The sequence below is a fragment of the Trachemys scripta genome, chromosome 13 (genome assembly GCF_013100865.1).
Source record: "Trachemys scripta elegans isolate TJP31775 chromosome 13, CAS_Tse_1.0, whole genome shotgun sequence".
In the NCBI taxonomy this organism is placed as follows: domain Eukaryota; kingdom Metazoa; phylum Chordata; order Testudines; family Emydidae; genus Trachemys; species Trachemys scripta.
In genome coordinates, this window is record NC_048310.1 from 41866539 (window position 1) to 41887308 (window position 20770).

Genomic DNA, 20770 nt, shown 5'->3' on the forward strand with positions numbered 1-20770 from the left:
CGGTTAGGCTGTTATATTGCCTAGAAGTTTATACTTGATAGGTGAAATCTAAGTATAAAACTCACAGCAATTTGGGGTTTGTGACCTGCTTCTCAACAGTCTGCCCTGGGGTTGGTACCCACACTCTTGAGCCACTCCGGGACAGCTTGACAACCTTCCCCTCTCTCCCCTGCACCACACACTTCAGACTTCTCCAAAGTGTACATTCTGGCTCTCAGTCCCACCTCTTTGATTAGTGTAGAAGCAGGGTCTTTAGACACAAAGATCTGGTGGTGTGCACTTCTCCACATAAAGTCCCCAATTCTGGTTTTCCCCATCTTAGCGCTCAATGCAGAATGAAGGCTGGGGTGGCCAGAAGTGGTCCCATAGTAGCTGAAGAGCACTCTGCCCCTGGCTTTAGTCACAGCTACCTCAAGGGGTCTCTAACAAATCTTTTGCTTCCCATGCCCCCCTAGGAGAGCAGACAGAGCACAGTGCACTCAAACCACATCCCTTCCCTCTCCCAAGGATAACCGTTACCGACCCTGGACACACCCCCTAGAACAGGGGCTAAGAGGAGGGTCTAATGGAGGTTTTATATGTGCTTAGAAGGTCCCCTGTGCTGGGAGTGGATCCCACCAGAGAACTGAACCCAAACAGTCTTTCCAAGATGGAGTTACTAGTGGCTCCCCTGGACAATTAATACCAGTTTTTATTTTTTAGCTTATAACAAAGGATCTCCATGTTTTCCTACAGAGTGAACCATTTCTTAACAGAAAGACTCATTAGTGCTTCCCCTCCACCTGTGATCATGGAACATCCCTGTGGCAGCCACAGAAGGCAAGAACAAGAGAAAGAAATGTTAGCAGACTATTCGCATGCTTCAGCTTCTTTTAATAGCATGTAACAGCTGGAAACCAAGAGAAGGAGCACCCAGCTCTCTGCAGCCCCTCACTGATCTGTGGACCACCGTTTGGAACTGCTGACTTAAAACAAATACGTGTTTACATTATGCTACAATTAATTAAGCTACACCCATCTAATGAGGTGAAGTTAGAACTAGTAGTTAAATACATGGTATTGCCATATTCTGAGATGCCACTCCACACTAGCTGTTCTATTTAAAAAAAGTACACTGAGAAGTCATATATTGCCCCAAAATTAGGCTTTTCTAAAGACAAACTTCTACAAAACCAAAGACCAATAGAATTAGGAGTTTGTTTTTAAACAAGATAGTCCCCAAATATTGCAGCACTGTGCAAGTGCATGAGGACCAGAAAGTGAAGAAAAAAATATAAAAAAGTTGCAACTGATTAATCTATTTTCATTGTCCAACCTGAGAGAAATGCAAAGAACATATATAAGGGATTAAAAATCACCTAATATATTTTAATATATTTTACTTCCCTTTAATATTAAAATTTTATACTATTTCAAAGCAACAACATCAGCATCTCTCTAAAAAGAGTGAAAACCTATAGACACTTACAATAGTTGGTCCTTATAGTGGGGACACAGAAACAAGTAAAAATCGATCACAAGCAAGTCTGCATTACACATAGCCAGCTATCTGGGAGTGGATTTCTACACTTCATACCATTCCAACTTCAGTCAGTCACCTAGGTCAGTCTTGAAATGTCTTTATATTTACAGAATTCACAGACAAGCATTCACCTGTGACACCAAAGCCACTCAGAAGAAGTGATTATCAGTACATTTAACATCAGAGTTTGTTTAACCCTAAATTCATTAGCAGAAAACTCACAGTGTTTAATTAGAAAATACCAGCTCATCTCTCTTCCTCAGGTGAAGATGAAGACAACAACAGGAGACACTGATTCACTTCACCTGGAGTGGAGACCCATCCCTTCCTGGAAAAAGAGGTGGAGCCTGGTTGCATGCCTGGCTAGACCTCACTGGTTGTATCTCCAGCCTGGCCACAATTGCTAGAGATAACACCCACTAGTTTTCTTAGCTATGTCTGGCACTTAGGTGTGGCCTTTGTATCTATTAGCCTTTAAAATCCCTTTAAAGAAATGGGACAAGTAATTTATCCCGCTCCTTTGTCCACATGCTAACTAGTTGTTTTTCCCTAGCAGAGAGTTGCCTCCAGTATACGTCACTCTCTCTCTCGCTGTTAGCTGGTATAGGGCCAGATTCTGCTTTAACTTACGCACACCGGTGTCATTAAGAGTAACCCAACTGAACTCAATGCAATTATTTGGTCATGTTTAGATCAGTGTAATTAAGAGCAGAATCAGACCACAGTCACATCTAGAGTTATAAACCAACCCCACTTCCCACACAGAGTTTTTTTATTATGAGCCTGTAGTCCCACTTTCTCACAAAGGAAAAAAAAAAGTTTTTTTTGTGGGGGGAGGTTACCAGAGTCGCACAATCTTGCTACACTTTGACAAACAACCAGGTAATGACTTTAAAAAAATGTGTTGTTTCTTAGAAACCAAAGAATGTCTTTGTACCTCATGCACCATCCTTTCCCGCATCCACCCACCCACATTCTTATCAGTTTTCTCCTTCTCAGCTGGGAAACTGATTTTTAAATGTGTTTTTTACTTCCTGCCTTTTGAAAGACACTAGAATTAACTTGCTTATTTCATACAACAAACCTATCGCGCTGTGCCCTTTGTGCACTAGTATAATGGACAATCACAGCGTAGCTCTGAGAGTAGGTGGTGCTACACAGCAATACTTGGTGCTTAACGAGCTCTTTTCATCAAAGGATTTATAAGCACTTCATGAGATGATTGAAATGCCACAAAACTGATTCAGTAGAAGATTAGACAGGGAACCCGAAGCATGCAGCTGTTTAGCGACTTGTTCAACATCAGAAAAAGTCAAAGGCAGACCTGTGAATAGAACTCAAAGTGCTCATTCCTAGAGTCCTGCCCTAACCACTAGACCAGCAGTTTTCAAACTTTCTGAGATGAGCCCCCCCTTTGAATTGCAATTTTTGATTGTGTCCCCCCACCCCAGACCAAAAAAAGAGGTGAGTTGGGGGGGGAAGTGGCACCCACCACACCAGGCTGAAGCCCAAACTGCCTGGCGTCACCGCTCCCCCCGACAACATTCCTCCGTACCTCCCGCACTAGACCTGTGAGCTGACTGCCGCTGCAGAGCCAACATAGAGAGCACAATCCCTTGTGTATCCAAGACCTGCAAAATATCTGCTTTAAAAAATGTGTTTCTTAGCAACTCAATAGCTATTAAGAGGAATTAGATCAGATATTTAGTGTGAGAGCACTTGAAGTTACAATGTTGGCTTAAACACCTTGGCTGAGAGCCTCAAAGGTATTTAGGCACTTAACTCCCTTCGAAATCAATGGAAGCTGGGAACCTAATACCTTTTGGGATCTGGACCCTGAAAAATGTCGCGGTTCACTCGCAGAGTTCTTCCTCCCCCATCTTGTGCAGTACCTGATCCTGCAGCTGGACAGACACAGCAAGTTCTTCATTCTCCCGGGCAGAAAGTTTCTCCTGCAATGCCAGCAGCTCCTCCTGCAGCTGCAGCTTCTCCTCCTGCAGCTGGGCCATAGACTCCACCATCTTCTGGATCATAGGAAACTGACGTGCTCCTGACAAGCTGGAGCATTTCCCACTAAAGAATCTTCCGCCTGCAACAAGAAGAGTGTTAGCACTACATTTACAAAGCGGCAGGTAGGTGTGAATGTACGGGGGTTGGCAGCGCGTGATGAAGTGACAGATGCATGCCAGGAAAGGCCAGTAAGTGTGGACTAAAAGTAGGGCCCACTGAATGACTAAAGTGGAGCAGGAGATGAAAAGGACCATAATGGCAGTGAAAACCCCAGATTCCTTCCTGAGCTGCATGGGCTTAACATGTGTAGAGGACCATTTCATGGCTCCAGTAACCACCCACTGCTCCAATCAATGCTCTGAGGGAAGGAACCAGCAGTGAAGCCCGGTGCAGTTCTGCCAGCCCCCAGACGGAGCTGCAGGGATGCTCCAGATACAGAAGATGAATCATTTGATTGGAAGTTTTTCCTGAAATAAGCGTGTCCACCTTTGAACAGTAATTTGTTTGAGAGTTCTGTGCACACTGACAGAACCAAAACGAGGCTGTGATTCTGTAAGCACGTATGTGGAGCGGTCTCACTGACTGTAGCAGGACTACAGAGTTCCCCCATAGTAAAGTCACACGCATGCTTAAGTTTATGTAGGATCAGGGCTGAAGAAAATGTCACAGAGGGCATTTGAGACAAATCCTGACAATTCAATGCCTCAAAATATTTTTTTAATTTTCTTTCAAAGCTGTTCAGGTCGTCATAGATGGAAAATGGTGGCCACTGAACCAATGGAAGCATGTGGGGAACAGTGTTCCAAGCACAGAGATGCAAGCGAGAAACAGAGTGAGCCAGCGATGACACAAACGTCACATCTCCACAGTCACAACCCCCCAGGAAACTCCCTGTTGGCCGTTTGGCTGGTGGAAAGTACACAGTGAACACACAAGCATGTGATGTTCATAAATACCCCACTGCTTCTGAGCCCCGGGCTGAGGAATTCATCACCCGCTGGCTCCACGAGCAAGAAAGAAAACGCAGACAGAGCCTGTGATTTCATTTCAGACGTAAAAAAAAAATGCTTTGGGGCAAACTGAGGAAAATAACCCAATACACCCTTTGCAATGGGGCAATAGTTCTACCAAGAAGCGGGGCTGAGCCAAGGGGACTACGAGGCATTTCACTCTTGGCTGTGGCCAGCAAGTGAAGAAGTGCACCAGCCACCCTCCAAAGCATGGTAACAAAGGCTATCTAGTGAAGCGGATAATGCAGCAATCTCCTTCCTCCATGACACATGCTGTCATCTCCTAGCGATGCTCCAGGGTCACATCTCACTCATTTTTCCCACTCGGCTCCTATCTGTAATAATCTGGCCCTACAAAACAGTAAGGGCAGGTTTGGTCTGCAGCTCCTATCTACATGGCCCTCATAATGGTAGTGTCTGAGCACCCCACAGTCGTCAGTGGATCTTATCCTCACAACACCCCTAGGAGGCAGAGAAATACTATCCCCCTTTTTAATTTTACAGCTAGACTAAATAACTTGCCCAAAGTCACACAGGAAGTCTGTGGCTGAGCCAGGACTCAAACGCATCTCTCATAAAGGCCTAGTCCAGTGACCTATCCACTAGTCCATCCTCCCTTTGCAAGGCCCTTATTTCTACTCTAGTCTGAAGTCCCTCGGGTAATGTCAGGCTTTACTATTAATATTTTTTAATTCAGAAGACCAAAAAAAATCACCCAAACTCCTAAATTCAGATGGCTTGATCTTAAACCAGTGGCAGGTGAGGGAAGGGCTGACAGTGGCTGCAATTCACTGTGGACAAACAAGCTGGAAAAGTGAGGAGTTGTGGAAGGAAATTGCCCTGCTATTTTCTCACTGTTCTGCCCTCAGCAGTGAGGAAACAAAAGGCACCTCACAGCTCCTCTTATTGTTTTAAATTAAATTAATTATGAAGGGAGCATTATTTTTGGAAGCAGGTTGTGGATGGCTTTATATGGTTTATGTTATATTTGGGCTTATATTTTTGATTGGAGAAAGGGGATAACTGCAGTCTATCCTATAGACATACATGTTCATAGAGGCCTAGCTCTACATACATTGTAGCTCATGTAACTAATCCTTAAAGCACTTGCTAATTCCCAGGTGAAAGTAAAGGGACTGGCTAGTTCCCAGGATTTGGGATGACACTACAAGGAGGCGCTATGGTGGTGAGGAGGGAGAATCTGTGGCTATAAGAAAGAGAGATTGGGTCAGGATTCCAACCTACCATGAGCCTAATACTACCCTGCCCTGCCTCCCACCTGGGTTAAATAAGCACTACTAGAAATGACACAGTTCTGTGGCTTTAAGGGCAAATAATGGGGCTAGTAATTGTCTGGCTAATTGCAAGCAGTCAAAGTTGCTTGCTTTATGAAAAGTGTATTTATCAGAAGAAGCTGTTTTTGCTGCAAGACTAATTTTTTTTTATGTAAACATTTGGTAGCTCTGTCTCTTTTTAAGTAGGGTGACCAGATGTCCTGATTTTATAGGGACAGTCCCGATTGTTGGGTCTTTTTCTTATATAGGCTCCTATTACCCCCCACCCCCTGTCCCGATTTTTCACACTTGCTGTCTGGTCACCCTACTTTTTAAGACACGTTTGGACCATATGGAAGTGTTTAATACACCAACTGTGGGCCTTGGATGTGTTCCTCCCTGTATAGAGAAGTTATGGGGATAATGGTGTGAGCGAAGGGCTGAAAAGTAGCTATTGAGTTCTAATCCTAGCTCTGTCACTGATTTGGTGTGTGACCATGGCCAGTTCAAAGGTATAACAAGATCCAAGGGCTGAATTCAAACTAGAAATAAGATGCATGCCAAGGGTTGTGGTGGATTCTCCATCACTGAAAACTGTTTAATCTAGAGTGGATTTTTTTCTAAAAGGTATATTCTAGTTCAAACGGGAACTAATTTGGGGAAGTGCTATGGATACAGGCAGCCAGAGCGGATGATCAGCCTGGTCCCTTTTGGCCTCGTCGTTTATGAATAGGGCCAATATTTTCACAAGTGACCACTGATTCTGGGTGGCATTTTGCCTCGATTTTTGGGTGCTTGAGACACCTTTAAAGCGACTCAAAGCATCTAAAAGCAGTGTGCACCTTTGTTGGCTTTTAACCTCTCTTAGTAACTGAGTTTCTCCATATGTAAAAGAGGGATAATATCCACCAGAGGGGATAACTTCCACCAGATGTTAAGAAAAGAACCTGTAAAGTGATATATAAATGCAAAGAGTTATTCCTTTGGGAGTGTTCTCTCACCTCAAAAGTGTTATCCTAGGATTAAAGGAGATGTTAGGGCATGTATGAAATCACTGTGTATCTGTGTGTATTATCCAATTTAATCCTGTGCTGGGACACTGAATCCTTCTGCTAGGGAATTTAAACCTTTCAATTTAAAACCATGGCAATTGTACTCAACTTAATTCAAACAAAGCATGGAGATTATTCTATGCTTTGAACATGTTCCCCCTTGGTCCAGGGTGTATCATCTGTTCCAACATGTTATTCTCCAGAAATCATTCTTGGGAGACCGGAGGCTTGGAAAGGCAGGTCTGCCAATGGAGCAGGCGGCCTCCGTTATATAACTTACCACACCAACTTACTGGTTGGGAAGCTAATTACACAGCAGTATTCTATGTATGCTAGAGTTCAAAGGAAGGCAGACACTTTATACTGTGAGTTACACACACACACACACACAGCTTTTCAGACACAGCCACACAGACTTTCATGCTTGTTCTGAAAAACTTTTAAAGTGGACATCAGTGACTTCCACAAAGGCTGCGGCCAGATGCGTACAGTACCCAAGTATTCACAAAACATGTTGATTATATTTGGGGCAGATCAGACCATAGGATTTCTATGGGGCATTTAGTATCGGGGGTAGCCGTGTTAGTCTGTATCTACAAAAACAACAAGGAGTCTGGTGGCACCTTAAAGACTAACAGATTTATTTGGGCATAAGCTTTCGTGAGTAAAAACCTCATTTCTTCGGGCAGGCACTGAGTTAGCCAGCAATTGATGTGCAAAGTGTACAGATGAAATGTCCTGTTATTTCAACACTTTCTGGCTTTTCAGCTGTTTATAGGTAGGGCCCTACCAAATCCTCAGCCATGAAAAACGCCTCACGGACCGTGAAATCTGGTCTCCCCCTGCAAAATCTGGTCTTTTGTGTGCTTTTACCCTATAGCGTACAGATTTCCTGGGGGAGACCAACGTTTCTCAGATTGGGGGTCCTGACCCCAAAGGGAGTTGCAGGGGGAGTCACAAGGTTATTTTAGGGGGGTCGCAGTATTACCATGCCATGCCACCCTTACTTCTGCACTGGTGCCCTCGAGCTGGGCGGCCGGAGGGTGTAGCTGCTGACTGAGGGCCCAGCTCTGCAGGCAACATCACAGAGGTAATGATTGCAATGCCATGCCATGCCACCCTTACAGCTACGCTGCTGCTGGCGGCGGCTCTGCCTTCAGAGCTGGGCTCCCGGCCTGCAGCTGCCGTTCTCCAGCTGCTCAGCTCTGAAGACAGCACCGCCACCAGCAGCAGCACAGAAGTAAGGGTAGCAGTACCGCAACCCCCTCTCCCCCTACAACTCCTTTTTGGATCAGGACCCCTACAATTACAACACCGAGACATTTCAGATTTAAATGGCTGAAATCGTGACATTTACAATTTTTGAAATTCTATGACCGTGAAATTGACCAAAATGGACCGTGAATTTGGTAGGGCTCTATTTATAGCTGACTCGGTAGTGTCTTGAGCCTCTCTATTCTGCATCTTGCCAACCACTTGCCAGAGAATGGGGAGCCTATAAAGCAGGGCAGCCTGCTACACCTACGAGCAAAGCTGGTAAAAAGCTCAAGGAGCATTAGCAGATGGAGGGATCAGCAAAGTTCAGATGAGCCTTTTGCCTCGGGCGGGCACAGCTAGAAAAGCAGCGAAAGGCTTAGCGAAGCGGCAGTGGGAACAGGGGCAGCAGAGGAGGAAATAACTCAGCAGTGGCAGGGGGGTTCAGAGAAGGGGGCACCGCAGACTTGTGAAGATAAATTCTAGGTCTAACTCACTGTATACTTACTCTGGTTACGTCATTTGCACACGCTAGTTCCCCTGCCTGAGAAGAAAGTTGCTGTTCATGCGTCTGCCTACTCCTTGCATTACTTTTTGTCTCTCGGCACCTTACATTTCCAGCTGGCATGCCTTCCCCCTTTCTTACGCTCCTTCCTGTGTCTGTCACTGAGATGCCTCTTCCTCTCTCTGTGTAACATGCTTGGCGCTCTCACGCACACACTGTCCTGAGGCCCACAGATAACCCAGTAAGTTCTAAACCAGAGCACAGCAGGGAGTGGCTCACTCTGATGTGTCTGGACAAGCCCAGGTAATTAGTTTCTGATGGAGAAAATAAATAAGAGCAATCAAAATCCAACTTCCAGCACAGCTTCTTCCTCACCAAAGACACGAGGCCTGAATCTGTACAATAGGAATAACCCCCAGAAGTCAATGGAGTTAAACTGGCATTAGTGGATACGAATCAGACCTGCCATTTCTCTCACAAAGGTGAATACGCTTCCATGCACCTTTAGTGAAAAGCTCTTGCTTCACCTCCTTTTCCCCACCAAGAGACTGCAACCCTGAAGAGACACTTACATTCACTGGACTCTCGTGCTAGCGATGTTGCCTATAGAAGGATGGGGAGCAGGACAAAAGGAGCAATGAGGACTCCATTTCTGCCAAATCCATATTGTCCACTTTGGACGTTAACCAGGGAGAGGGATAAAAGAGCTCCAAATGACTATCAAGGGTAGACCAGCCTATTGAACACATTGCAGGGGACTGTCCTCAGCAGTTGCATGACAGCAAAGATGAGGTCCCACGTTCGAGCTGTCAATTTAACTGCTTAAGATTCAGACGAGTATCTGGGCAAGAAGCAGCTATCAAAGCAAGAAGTATAATCTTCTGAAATGTCACTTATCTCCTCTAGTGGGAGGGGGACTGAAGACAAAACCAGAACATTTAAACGAGACCCAACAGGACAGAGACAGGCAGCGAAAGAGACATAGAACAGGATAAAAACTCAGGTTGAGGAGATGCAAGAGAGCAGGGATGAAGAGGAAAGGAGGCGGCAATGCACTAGGAGGGAATAGGTGGTTATGACTGCACTGTGATAAAGTTTCCTTAAAAGAGAAGAAATAAACAAGATGATTCTGCTTCCGATCAAAGGTTAGATTAATCTGTCAGTGACTTGAAGTGACCCAGCACGGTTTATTTTTGTTACCTGCGTGCAAACACCTGGTTTGCATTTGATCCCTCCTGAGCCAAAGTCAATCCCTAATGAGTAATCAGTTTCTATTTATATAAAGGAATCATTGCATTAGCTGTGAGCTGAGGAAATTCACTTACCCCCGATCTCATTTCACTATGAAGCAGTTTCTGTCTGATTTTGTTGCCTTAAGACAGAGATAGGCGTGAGAATGAATGGCTAGCAATTCTCATGCCTCCCCCTTTACCTGTTTTCTCAACGTTCATGCTGCAGGCTTCCTGGCCCTGCGCTCCAGCGTCCCAGTTGTGAGCAGACCCCGACCTCTTCTCTATGCCCAGCTTCTGGGTCCTACACTGAGTCTGTGGCTGGTGATGAGTCTCCTCGTTCTTCACCTGACTCTTGTCCTTGCACAACTTGTCCTGCAAGGCCTGCGTTCAAAACACAATCATTTTCCCTTTAAAGGGCATTGTAACTCAAGAGGGCACAAACCTCCCTAGACTTATCATAGACTGAGCGAGATTTTCACTGAGTGAGATTTTGAAAGGTCACCCTGTGCCCCAGGGTACTGAAATCATTACAGGTAATCTCAGTATCACACAGTATTTCAAGCTGTATTTCTGCTGTCTTCACATCTTCATCGCTTCCCCGCACCACTCTGATCCAGTCAACTCCCCACCTGCTAAAACCAAACTCCTTCCCATTGCTGTTCCAACCTAACCAAACTCCAGCCTGTGCCATCCCACTAAAGCCATCAGTGCCCTCTTCCCCAATGACCTCCTATGTTCTCCCACACTTTCCCTCCAAATTTCAGCTCTCAGGTTTCCAAAAGGTCAGTCACAAGGCAAAAGACAAGATGCAGTATACACATGGTCTCAAATACAAACTACAGACTGGAAATCAGCATCTCAAATAGCGGTCATTTTTCAAAGTTCTGAAAACTCTATTTTGGAGAGAAAGGAACAAGGAGAAGACAGGCGGAGGACAGAAAATTAGATGGCAATGTAAGAAGAAAACGATACTCAATTACAGTGACTGAGGCTGTTGTGAGCAGGTGATTTCCTGATTGCAATCAGGCGAGCCAAGCCAAGATTGATGGGGGAAAGGAGGAAAAAAAAATCAATTTCAGCAGGAATGAAACCAGACAGAGTGAATCAGAAACCAGAGACAGAAAAGATGCATTCAGTCATTTAGTCCACGTGGCCCCAAACATGGTTCAGTGCAGGGATTATTCCTCTCACTACATTTGCTGGTGTTTTGTCCACAGGGCCGGCTCCAGGCACTAGCCGAGCAAGCTGGTGCTTGGGGCGGCAGCTTGTAGGAAGCGGCATTCCGCCAATCCAAGGGTGGTACGGCCGCTTTTTTTTTTTTTTTGGGTGGTGTTCCGCTCCGGCCGCCCTGTAGGAGGCGGCAGCATGGAGGACGGGAGCGCCCTGCAGCAAGCCCGGCAGGGCAGCCCGCGTCCTTCCCTCCCAGCCAACCGGAGCAGCGCAGAGCCCTCCCGGCAGGCGGCAGGGCCGCTCCCCTTCTCTCTCTCTCCCTCCGGCTCCCTCTCTCTCCCCCCACTAGCTGGGGCACATCTGCAGCGCAGGAAGTCCCCCTGCACCCTGGCTCCGGCCACGCTGCAGGCTTTTTTTGGTTTTTTTTGCTTTGCCATTCTGGCCTCCCTGTTTTTGTTTTTTTTTGCTTGGGGCGGCCAAAAAGCCAGAGCCTACCCTGTTTGTCCAGTCTAGTTTCAGATCACCCAAGCAATGAGGCTTCCACCACATTCCCCAGGAGACGTCACCAGAGCTTTACAGATTTCAGTGTCAGGAAGTTTTCATTTACTTTCAACCTCGATTTTCCTTTCCTTAATTTCATGTCATTCCTCCTAGTTACTCCCCTATCCTGGAACCACTTAAACAAGTCCTCACTCTCTTTAATATTTGACATCCTTTTGGTAGATAGTCGTGTCCCTCCCTACCTTTGTTGTGGTTCAGCCAAGATGCACGTTTAGTTTAGTCTATCCTTTAATATATATGAATGTATCCTTTAATCTAGCCTCATAAATCCCATTTATTGTTCTCTGTATTCTTTCCCATTTGTCAGCACCTCCCTGGTTGAGAGGGACCCAGTCCTGTACACAGGATTCTAGTTGGTGTAGTCATTCTACAGACTGTCAATTCTGCGTTCCATGACATGTTGTTTCTGAATTCACGCTGGCTTTTTCTGCTGCTGTACCACACTGTAAGTTCATTTCCATGGACCATTTAACTACAATGAGCCACTGTTCAGCGGCACGGATTTGGAGCAAGCCTCACGTCTAACAGTTTTCCCCGAGTATGACAGATCTGGAAGGATGGAGAGGAATAAGGGGATTATCATAATTTATGTAACAATTATTCAGTAGCTTGAAAAAAAATCTATATTCTTCTCCATTCCAGGAGCAAGCTCTCTCCTTTCTGCTACCCCAGGAAAGATGACACTGCTTCTGGTGCTGTGCCAGGACTACCTTAAAGGCCTGCAGACAGGACTTTGAAGTTGTCTCTATAGTGACAATTATAGGGATTTCTCCGCTGTAGATCTAATGCCAGGACACTAGCAGTGATCGGTACACTAGTGTAGATGGGGCACTAGCATTTTCACCCTCGTGTCATCTGAAAGCAAGTGTAGATGACATAGTGGTAACAGCACCAGTAGCCAGACTCCACTAGCAGTGGGATTGTACTGGTGATGGAGCAATGATGGAAGGTTTTCTGAAAACTGTCAGTGTGGACACGGTTTTAGTGTAATCTGTTCACTGACTGAGACTTGAGAATTTCCCCCCACCCCATTCAGAAGCTACTTTTATTAGTTACACTGTATCTATAATGTTCTGAAATAAGGCAAGTTTTACTGGTAAAACTTTGTAGTATAGACCAGGCTTAAGATCACAAAAGCACTGTATGATGGGGGGTGAGCAGTGCCACACGAATAAGTCCCTGTCCTGAAGAGCAGAAACCTGAAAGGCGAGAGTGAGTACAATACACAACACAAAATGGTGAGTGGTTATTACAACTGGAATGTTTCTGAATTGATCTTCAGGATGAGGGAGAGCAGTTCTCAGACTGCAGCCAGAGAACAATATGTTGCACTTCGATAGTGCCTGTCATCCCACATTCTAGAAGCACTTTACAGAAGGTAATTCCTGAAGCTATACGGGGCGCTGGGCCTGGACGGAGAGTGGAGCAGAGCGGCCTCTACACTCCTGTGAAACACATAGGTATTGTCTCCATTGTACAGAGACATGGATTAAGTGACTTGCCCAAAGTCCAACAATGAATGAGTGACAGAAATGGAAATAGAACCCAGGAGTCCTGACTCTCAATCCTTTGTTCTAACCCCTCCATATGAAATTCCTACCATCTTCTCCCCCACCCATGACCCATCTAATCAGTAGTTAGTAAACACTATTGCACAACCCTAGATATGAGATAAGGTGTATGCAAAGCATGGGGTGGTTTTTTTGTTTGTTTGTTTGTTTGGTCTTCTTCCTCCCTTGGATGCTTATTATATAAAGTGACACCAAAAATGTTATTCTTAACAGTTCCACTAAATCTTTACCACTTCCTCACTGGATTTGGTTTCCTAACACTTTCCAGACAACTGAGATATATTTTTCCAACACCCTTTCCATCTCCACTCAGGGAATAAAGTATTACAACAAAGTGCCTTTACGCAGCAGAATAAATTGTATTTTGAAAAGAGACAAGCTAGTTTTAAAAATCTGGCACCTAAATCTAAAAGTGATTTTTTTTTTTAAATTAGCTAGTCGTTGGTCTATTGTCTGAGTTCCTTAGAGGATTTCCGGCGGTGAGAGTGGTGGTGCTACTAAGTTCAATCAGCTGTGAGTTTCACAATGAGGACACTTATCATATTCCCCCCAAATGCATCCTGCTGGGAAATGTTGAGATCCCTACTACTGATTTTTGGTTTGGGATCCTCTACTGATAATGGCCCTGATCCTGGGCTGTGGCTAAGATGAGTTCAATGCAGCCCTATATCTAGGGAGTGCAAAGGTGACTGTAAGCAACCTTTATTCCTTCCCGATTTTGGAACTGCTGGGGATTGATTCAGTCCTTAACACAAGTTAGAGCAGCCCAGGGGCTGCTTTGACTTACACCCTGCCTGCAACAGTCCCCAAGCAACCACCCAACAGATGCAGAGCATTCCTGCCTTCCCCAACACATCCCTTCTCTTCCTGAGACATGTCCCTGATATGTCCAGGCACCAGAAGTTGTGATGGGGCCTGGTATAGTGTCATTACACCAGCCTAATGTCACCAGGAAATCCTTCGTACACTTCAGGTATTCCCCAGTGGAGAAGTCCAGCTATTTTTTGGCTCCTTTACACTGCAGGCAGATGACTTCTAGATGCCAATATAACACTTAGTTGATAACCCACTCCCTTTCCCATGAAGACACAGCTGAAAAGAAAACCACCGAGTGCCAGAAGATAAAGAATGTGTTCTTCAGTAGGTGCTCTGGCTTTCATTCCTCTCCCGGAAGGGGATCAGGAGTTCCTTACCTGCACAGTCAGGTAGAGGCCTTGTGGACTTGCAGCACCGCACCAGTTCACACGGAGAGTTTTATGTTGGACCAATGCAGGCAGCACAGGCGTCTGGACAGAGGAGGCCTCTTCACTGTCACTGAGGAGTGAATCTTGTCCACTCCCTTAAACAAAACAAACAAGAATGTTAAATAAATCAGCCCAGTAGAAACTGACTACAAACAGCTTGTCTAGCAGAGAGTGAGGAGGGATCCCGTTAGATTGATTCAGTCTTGGGTATGCCTCCTGTTCTCACTGAACAAGCCTATCTCCTCCTCCCCTCCCCCCCCAGTTCTGTTCCAGGCCATCCATCATCATGCTAGTAACTAAAGCTGGTATCCAAGCCCCCTCCCTTCTCTGGCTCACAGCCAAGGTCATTAACAACTACCGTCAAGCTTTCGATTCCTGCTGCCCAAAATACTTCAGGTCAATGAAGAAAGCATGAGCTTTGTATGAAATCTCAGCCACAGGGCCATATACTAAAGAGGGGAGGAGAGAAGGGGGATGGGGGGGGGGAGAAGGAAAAGCCGTAAGCAAAGCTACCGTCTGCCTACCTGAGTGATCTGAGACCTGTCAAACTCATTTCACATCTGACTACAACTTCCTCTTTGTACGTCATTTGGAAAATGTAAAGCACCATACAAGAACAAAGTATTATTACAACTTTGGCAATGTCAATGAGCAAAATGAGCCCTTTAGGGCAAATATGATTTGTTGGCAAATTAACATAAGTTACCGGAATCCATACTATAGGAATCTATTCATGTATCTTTCTGAAGAACCTTGTAAACAACCCAAACAGACTCTGAAGAATTATGCAAACTTCACCTCTCAATCTACAAGGTTGTCAGACGCCTGAACTTTTTCTGTACTGTCAAAACTCCCACACAAGGGGATTGGGAATCAGGAGTCCTGGATTCTCCTCCCACCTTTGCTACTCACTTATTTGGTGACTTCAGTATCCATGATATTATCCCCTATCTAGCTGCCCAACCAGGTCTGCATCACAAAACCTGTCTAACTGACATCGCAGGACTAGTGAGCTAACGCCTCCTCCCCCCAGAATGTGTTCTTCACTACAGAACTAGAACCAAGGACAAATCTAGAGGCAACGTAGCCACTCTGTTCTTTTCTGGGTCCAAATGCAGAAAAAGCTCACTTGAGAAAATGGATCATCTTCCAGCTCTCTCAATGCTCAGCCAAAAACCAACCGCTGGATGGAGAGCACTGGCTAAAGCTGAACCCTGGCAGGACCACTGAAGTGATACTGGCAGGAAGTGGCAAGCACTTTAAAGAACTTGCCTCCTCTCTCACATCACCCACAAGAGTGTCTGTTACCACAAGGCTATGGGTTGATATGGTTGTGGATTCCTCAATGTTATTGGATACTCAAATAGCCATGGTGGCAAAAAACACTCATCTTCTTCTGTGATAAGCCGGAGATTGTGTTCCTTCCTCCCAGACACAGCCCATACTACTGTGACCCACACTCTGGTGACCTTCAGGCTTGGTCATTGCAACTCATTACATATAGGAACGATGCTCCGGCGGGTGCAAAATGCAGCAACCCCTCGGCTTAGCAGTGCACGTCATCATGACCATAGAAACCCACTCAGCTCTCTGCAGTGGCTACTCATCGTCTCTTTCCTGATATTCAAAGCCCTGTATAAGGGCACATCTTCACTACCCGCCGGATCGGCGGGTAGCAATCTATCTATTGGGGATCGACTTATCGCATCTAGTGAAGACGCGATAAAATCAATCCCCGATGGCTTTGCCGTCGACTCTGGAAAACCACCACGGCAAGAGGCGGAAGCGGAGTTGACGGCAGCACGGCAGCGGTCGACTCGCCGCCGTCCTCACAGCCAGGTAAGTCGACCTAAAATACGCAACTTCAGCTACGCTATTCATGTAGCTGAAGTTGCGTATCTTAGGTCGACCCCCCCTCCCTCCCAGTAGTGTAGACCTAGCCTAAGAGTGACCCAAACTATCTGAGACATCACTTCTTCTTCAGCGACCATAACTTCCTATGACGTCTACGTCCCATTAGTACAATGAATATACAGACGACAGAGGGAGGCTTGCAAGGGTGGAAAAGAGACCTTTCACAGGAGCTGGGCCTAAACGAAGGAACCCAGCCCTGAAAGAAATAAGAATGACTCCAGGTCTCTCCATGTCCAGAACTAAATGAAAATGAACTCTTCAATTCAGCTTTCCCATGATCAGTTCATCTCTCTCACACACAAACACACCAAAAAACTACTATAAATACATCAAGCTATTTCTCCTACAGGCTGGAAAGGGACAGAGAGAGGTTGTTATTGCTATTTCTGTTCTTAAATAGTTGGGAAGTACTCAGATATTATAGTGAAGAGGGATGTATACGTACAAGATAGATATATAATCTTGCTGTGCATGTCACTTTGCCTCCCTATGCCCCCGTTTCCCCATCTTTAAAATAGGAATAACAACCTTTCAGAATCATGTGTAGTTCCTTAATAAAAGGTATTACATACATGCAATTAATATACATTATTATTCCCCCACTGGGTAGGACACAGTCTGATGCTGCTAATCATACAGTATACTGGCTTTTAGTGTCTCACTCCCCACCAGTCTCTCCACCCAGTAACAATGGAATGCTACTAGCTCAGTGGGGAAAGGGTATAGGGGGGGAATGAAAACATAACTTCAGACCCCTGCTGCTGCAGACCAGGCCATGTCTATGGTCAGTAGTTAGAAATCAGAGAAGAGGAAACAATACATAGACAAATTGCTGCCAAAGTTTAAGAACTTAAATGTGTCAGAGAGTGAACAATAAAACAGTGCAGACAATCCATTTGTTTTTGATTTCCCACCCAAAATATCTAGTCCTTTTGCTAAAACCTGGCTTTAACATTTAGCCCCAGACTCAGAGTGACCTCGAAGCCCACAAACAGACAGTGTGTGTTGCGTATAACCGCACAGCAGTAGCGGCATGTTTCAACAAGTAGGTTTTGGTTCTTTTAGCTACTTTCTGAAAAGGCGTCAGCCCCTGAAGAAGAAAAAACATTAAACTAAACTCACCTATTTGGTTTCCGTGCTTTAGAGAGATAACAAACTCTCCCAAGGAGCTGAGATGAAGGACGAACAGAATCCACGTGGTTTTCTTCCATGCAGATCACAGATAATTTTTTTTTCTTTTACATGTTAAAATTTAACTTCTGTCCCAAGGCTTCTGATTAGGAAAGGGGAGAGGAGCCTTTCACCTTCCACCACCACAGCAGCAGCACTGAAACACCTGTCTGATGAACCCTGGAGTTACCTAACAGCTTTTGTCTGTTTCGGAATTGCTTCCCCGAAACCATTTTAGTCTCATCTCTGGCATCTAAAAAGAAATGTCAAAAATGCGGGCTCGCTGGTTTTCTAGCCTCTCCTGGCTGTAGTGTGAGAAAGGGTGTGACCATGAGTGGGCTGGGCATGGAATGGGATGAGCCAACACTTGATACTCACTGTCAAGAGGGAGGTCCTTTTTCCACAGGTCTTTCAATGAGGGAGTAGGTCCCAGATCCCAGGTCTTGCGAGATGTAATCATGGCATAGGGTCCCAAAGCAGATCGACACCTCAGGGCCTGGGAATAAACACAAGCAAAGATATTCCAGTAAAGGATTGGATTCCAGCTGCAGGAAGTTAGTAGTCCAAGATGAGACACTCTAGCAAGACATGCAAGTAGCAATGTCCCCATCTTGATTCCTACTCCCACACACATCTGGAACGATTCAGAGTTGAATACTGGGAATTTGTCCACATGAGAAATGCTGACCTATACAAAGCAGGCGTTACATACACTGTATCTGTAATTAACTTAATCATTCCTGTTTACAATGTTATTGTAGCTGTGTTGCTTCCGTCTTCATCTTGTGATGTTTCCATTTTAAGTGCCAAAATTCCATAGCTTCCATAGTTGTTTGGAGCGTTCTTTACCCATGTTATTTTGGTTAATAATTCCTGTATCATTTCCAGCTTCTTCCACTACTACATTTGATTTTATAACTTTTACATTGTACGTTTTTCAGGGCAGGAATTATGTCGTCCTATGAGTCTGTAGACCACCTTGTACAATAGCCAGGAAATAAGCATCAATCTCTTACCTGTTCTCCTATGCATCATGTTCTTATTGCATCACACTCTTATTGCAGTGCTGTGATCTTGATTGGGGCCTTCAAAAGTGCTACCACAGTACAAAGAATAGCAAAGATATTCGGGGTTGAGCTGGATTCTCATCTTGCAGCAGTTTTTCCACCAGTGGACTTCAGTGGAATTATTTGATTTAAACCTTCATAACTTAGATCAGAATGAGATCTAGTTCATACCACAATCAGGCCTCCACAGGATGAGAAACATAGCCAAGAGTGGCTGGAAGCAGACTGGGGAAGAGAGAGACTCCTATCCAAGCTGCTTTACAACGTAGCATGTGCATGTGCATGGATGCCCACGCCTTCCAACTCCACTGCGTCTCACTCATCTGGAAAAAGATTCCCTCATTTGGGATTAAACTGTAAGGAAGTCTTCAAATCCTCTGCCTCACGAGGAAGGATTTGGCAGTGTTTGTTTCAATTAGACATCTAAAATATAATTCATAACTTTACAAAACTGCTCTCATTCATATTGTTGTGGCTCAAAGAGCCTGTGTCTTAATGATCCCACTGGGTCATCTGGAGAGGAAGTATGAGCCTAGCACGGGTTCGAGCACATGCAGTTGAATCAGTAAAGTAGTCAGAAAGCGCAATATTCCCTGCCTCGGGGACTGACTCTAAACTCAAAGCCATAATGAAGGGGAGAAAAGGAATCTGCCCTAGAGATGAACCAAAACCGAAAACAACCAAAAAAGACCCGTGGCTTGGCAGCCAGGCAGTGGCATGAAGAGAGACGTCATTAGGAGAGTGCTCTGTGATCTAGGATTGTCTAGGTCAGTTTGGTCAGACTTAGGAGAATTGGATACATCGGCCTTACCATCTCACATACACACACAGAGCTTCTGATCAGAAATCTCTGAACCAGGGTAGACTGCGTTAAAAGAAGTGTAGTTATGCAGGGAAAGCCAGTGCCACGGAGAAACAGAGAATAGCACATGATCAGAAACTAGAGGAGAAATAAACATTTTTTTTTAAACTGCATTTTTATTTAAAATCCCTGTCATCAGTTTATGCTTAGACTGGAAGCAATTCAAAGCAGGGACTGTCTTTTCTATGCTCTGTGAAGCGCATTAGGTGCTGATTAAACAATACAGCTCTACCCCGATATAACGCGACCCGATATAACACAAATTCGGATATAACGCGGTAAAGCAGTGCTCCGGGGGGGCGGGGCTGTGCGCTCCGGCGGATCAAAGCAAGTTCAATATAACGCGGTTTCACCTATACGATAAGGTAAGATTTTTGGCTTCTGAGGACAGTGTTATATCAGTGTAGTAATCAGAGGTGTAATTAAAACAATCTTCTCTATTTTGCTCTTGTCAAGCTCCTTTCATCCAAAGATTTCAAAATGTTGCATGAAAATTAATGGAATCTTAAAACACCCTTTTTCACCTCTCCACTCTGCCTCATTAACCATTACATCACTTATTAGAGTGACCCAACCCACACTAACTGGGGCCCCAGTTCTTAACTGCCACTAAATGGGGACGGTGGCAGTTGCAGGATCAGAACCCTGGCATTATCCCCCTGTTTATTACGGTACATTGATTACGACCACTGGAAATGCTGAATCTTGAAACGAAGATTACCGCAAACATTATGCTGTGCATATTGATGGAATGAATCCCATGTATTTCCAAGCGTCCTGCTCTGCTCTCTCTGATGTATCTCACACGCATGCATGGTTCTTGTCACACATTTGGGCCTTGGCAGGTGAAGCGTAAAGGCAATGCAATAGCAGGCTCACACTCCGGGGGAGAAACCAGAATTCCAACAGCCGGCGCATACCCTGCCAGGTGCCATCGACGGCCAAACAAGTCACTGGAAATACAGACTGACCGATGGAAATCGAGGCGATTTGGGGGAGTGGGAGGGGGTGACTGAAGCAAAGTCCTGGTTAAAAGGCACAAAGCTGTGCCAGGCGCACTCCACATACTGCTGCATTCGCTCCCACTCCACCCCCGCCGCCAATGACAATGAGTCCTTTGAGAGAGACAAGGCAGGTGAGGGAATATCTTGTATGGGACCAATTTCTGCGGATGGAGGGGACCAGCTTGCCAGCTACACAGAGCTCCTCTTCGGGCTCCTTTCAGTAGGACCAGGGGAGAGAGAGAGAGACACATGCAGAGACAAAACGAGAGAAGACACACAGGCACCAACACACACACACCCAGGATCAAAGCAGAGGCATCCAGACACACACACACACAGAGGCACCAA

At 45.3% G+C, this 20770-nt stretch overlaps 1 protein-coding gene across 3 annotated transcripts in view; it reads right to left on the reverse strand.

Annotated features, from left to right (window-relative positions):
- Positions 1 to 20158, reverse strand: part of KIFC3 (kinesin family member C3) — a 39490-nt gene extending 19332 nt beyond the window's left edge. The window contains exons 1-5 of one of the 3 annotated variants that reach the window (XM_034788389.1): positions 20140 to 20158; positions 17868 to 17985; positions 14355 to 14500; positions 10060 to 10240; positions 3415 to 3611 (exon numbers count right to left, since the gene is read on the reverse strand). In XM_034788389.1, coding sequence (XP_034644280.1) covers positions 3415 to 3611; positions 10060 to 10240; positions 14355 to 14500; positions 17868 to 17985; positions 20140 to 20148 — 651 coding nt within the window. In that variant the 5' untranslated portion in view covers positions 20149 to 20158. Of the gene's footprint in view, positions 1 to 3414; positions 3612 to 10059; positions 10241 to 14354; positions 14501 to 17441; positions 17786 to 17867; positions 18587 to 20139 lie in introns of those variants that run through there. The other 2 variants (XM_034788388.1, XM_034788390.1) reach the window with 2 other exon arrangements.
- Positions 20159 to 20770: the final 612 nt, after the last annotated feature.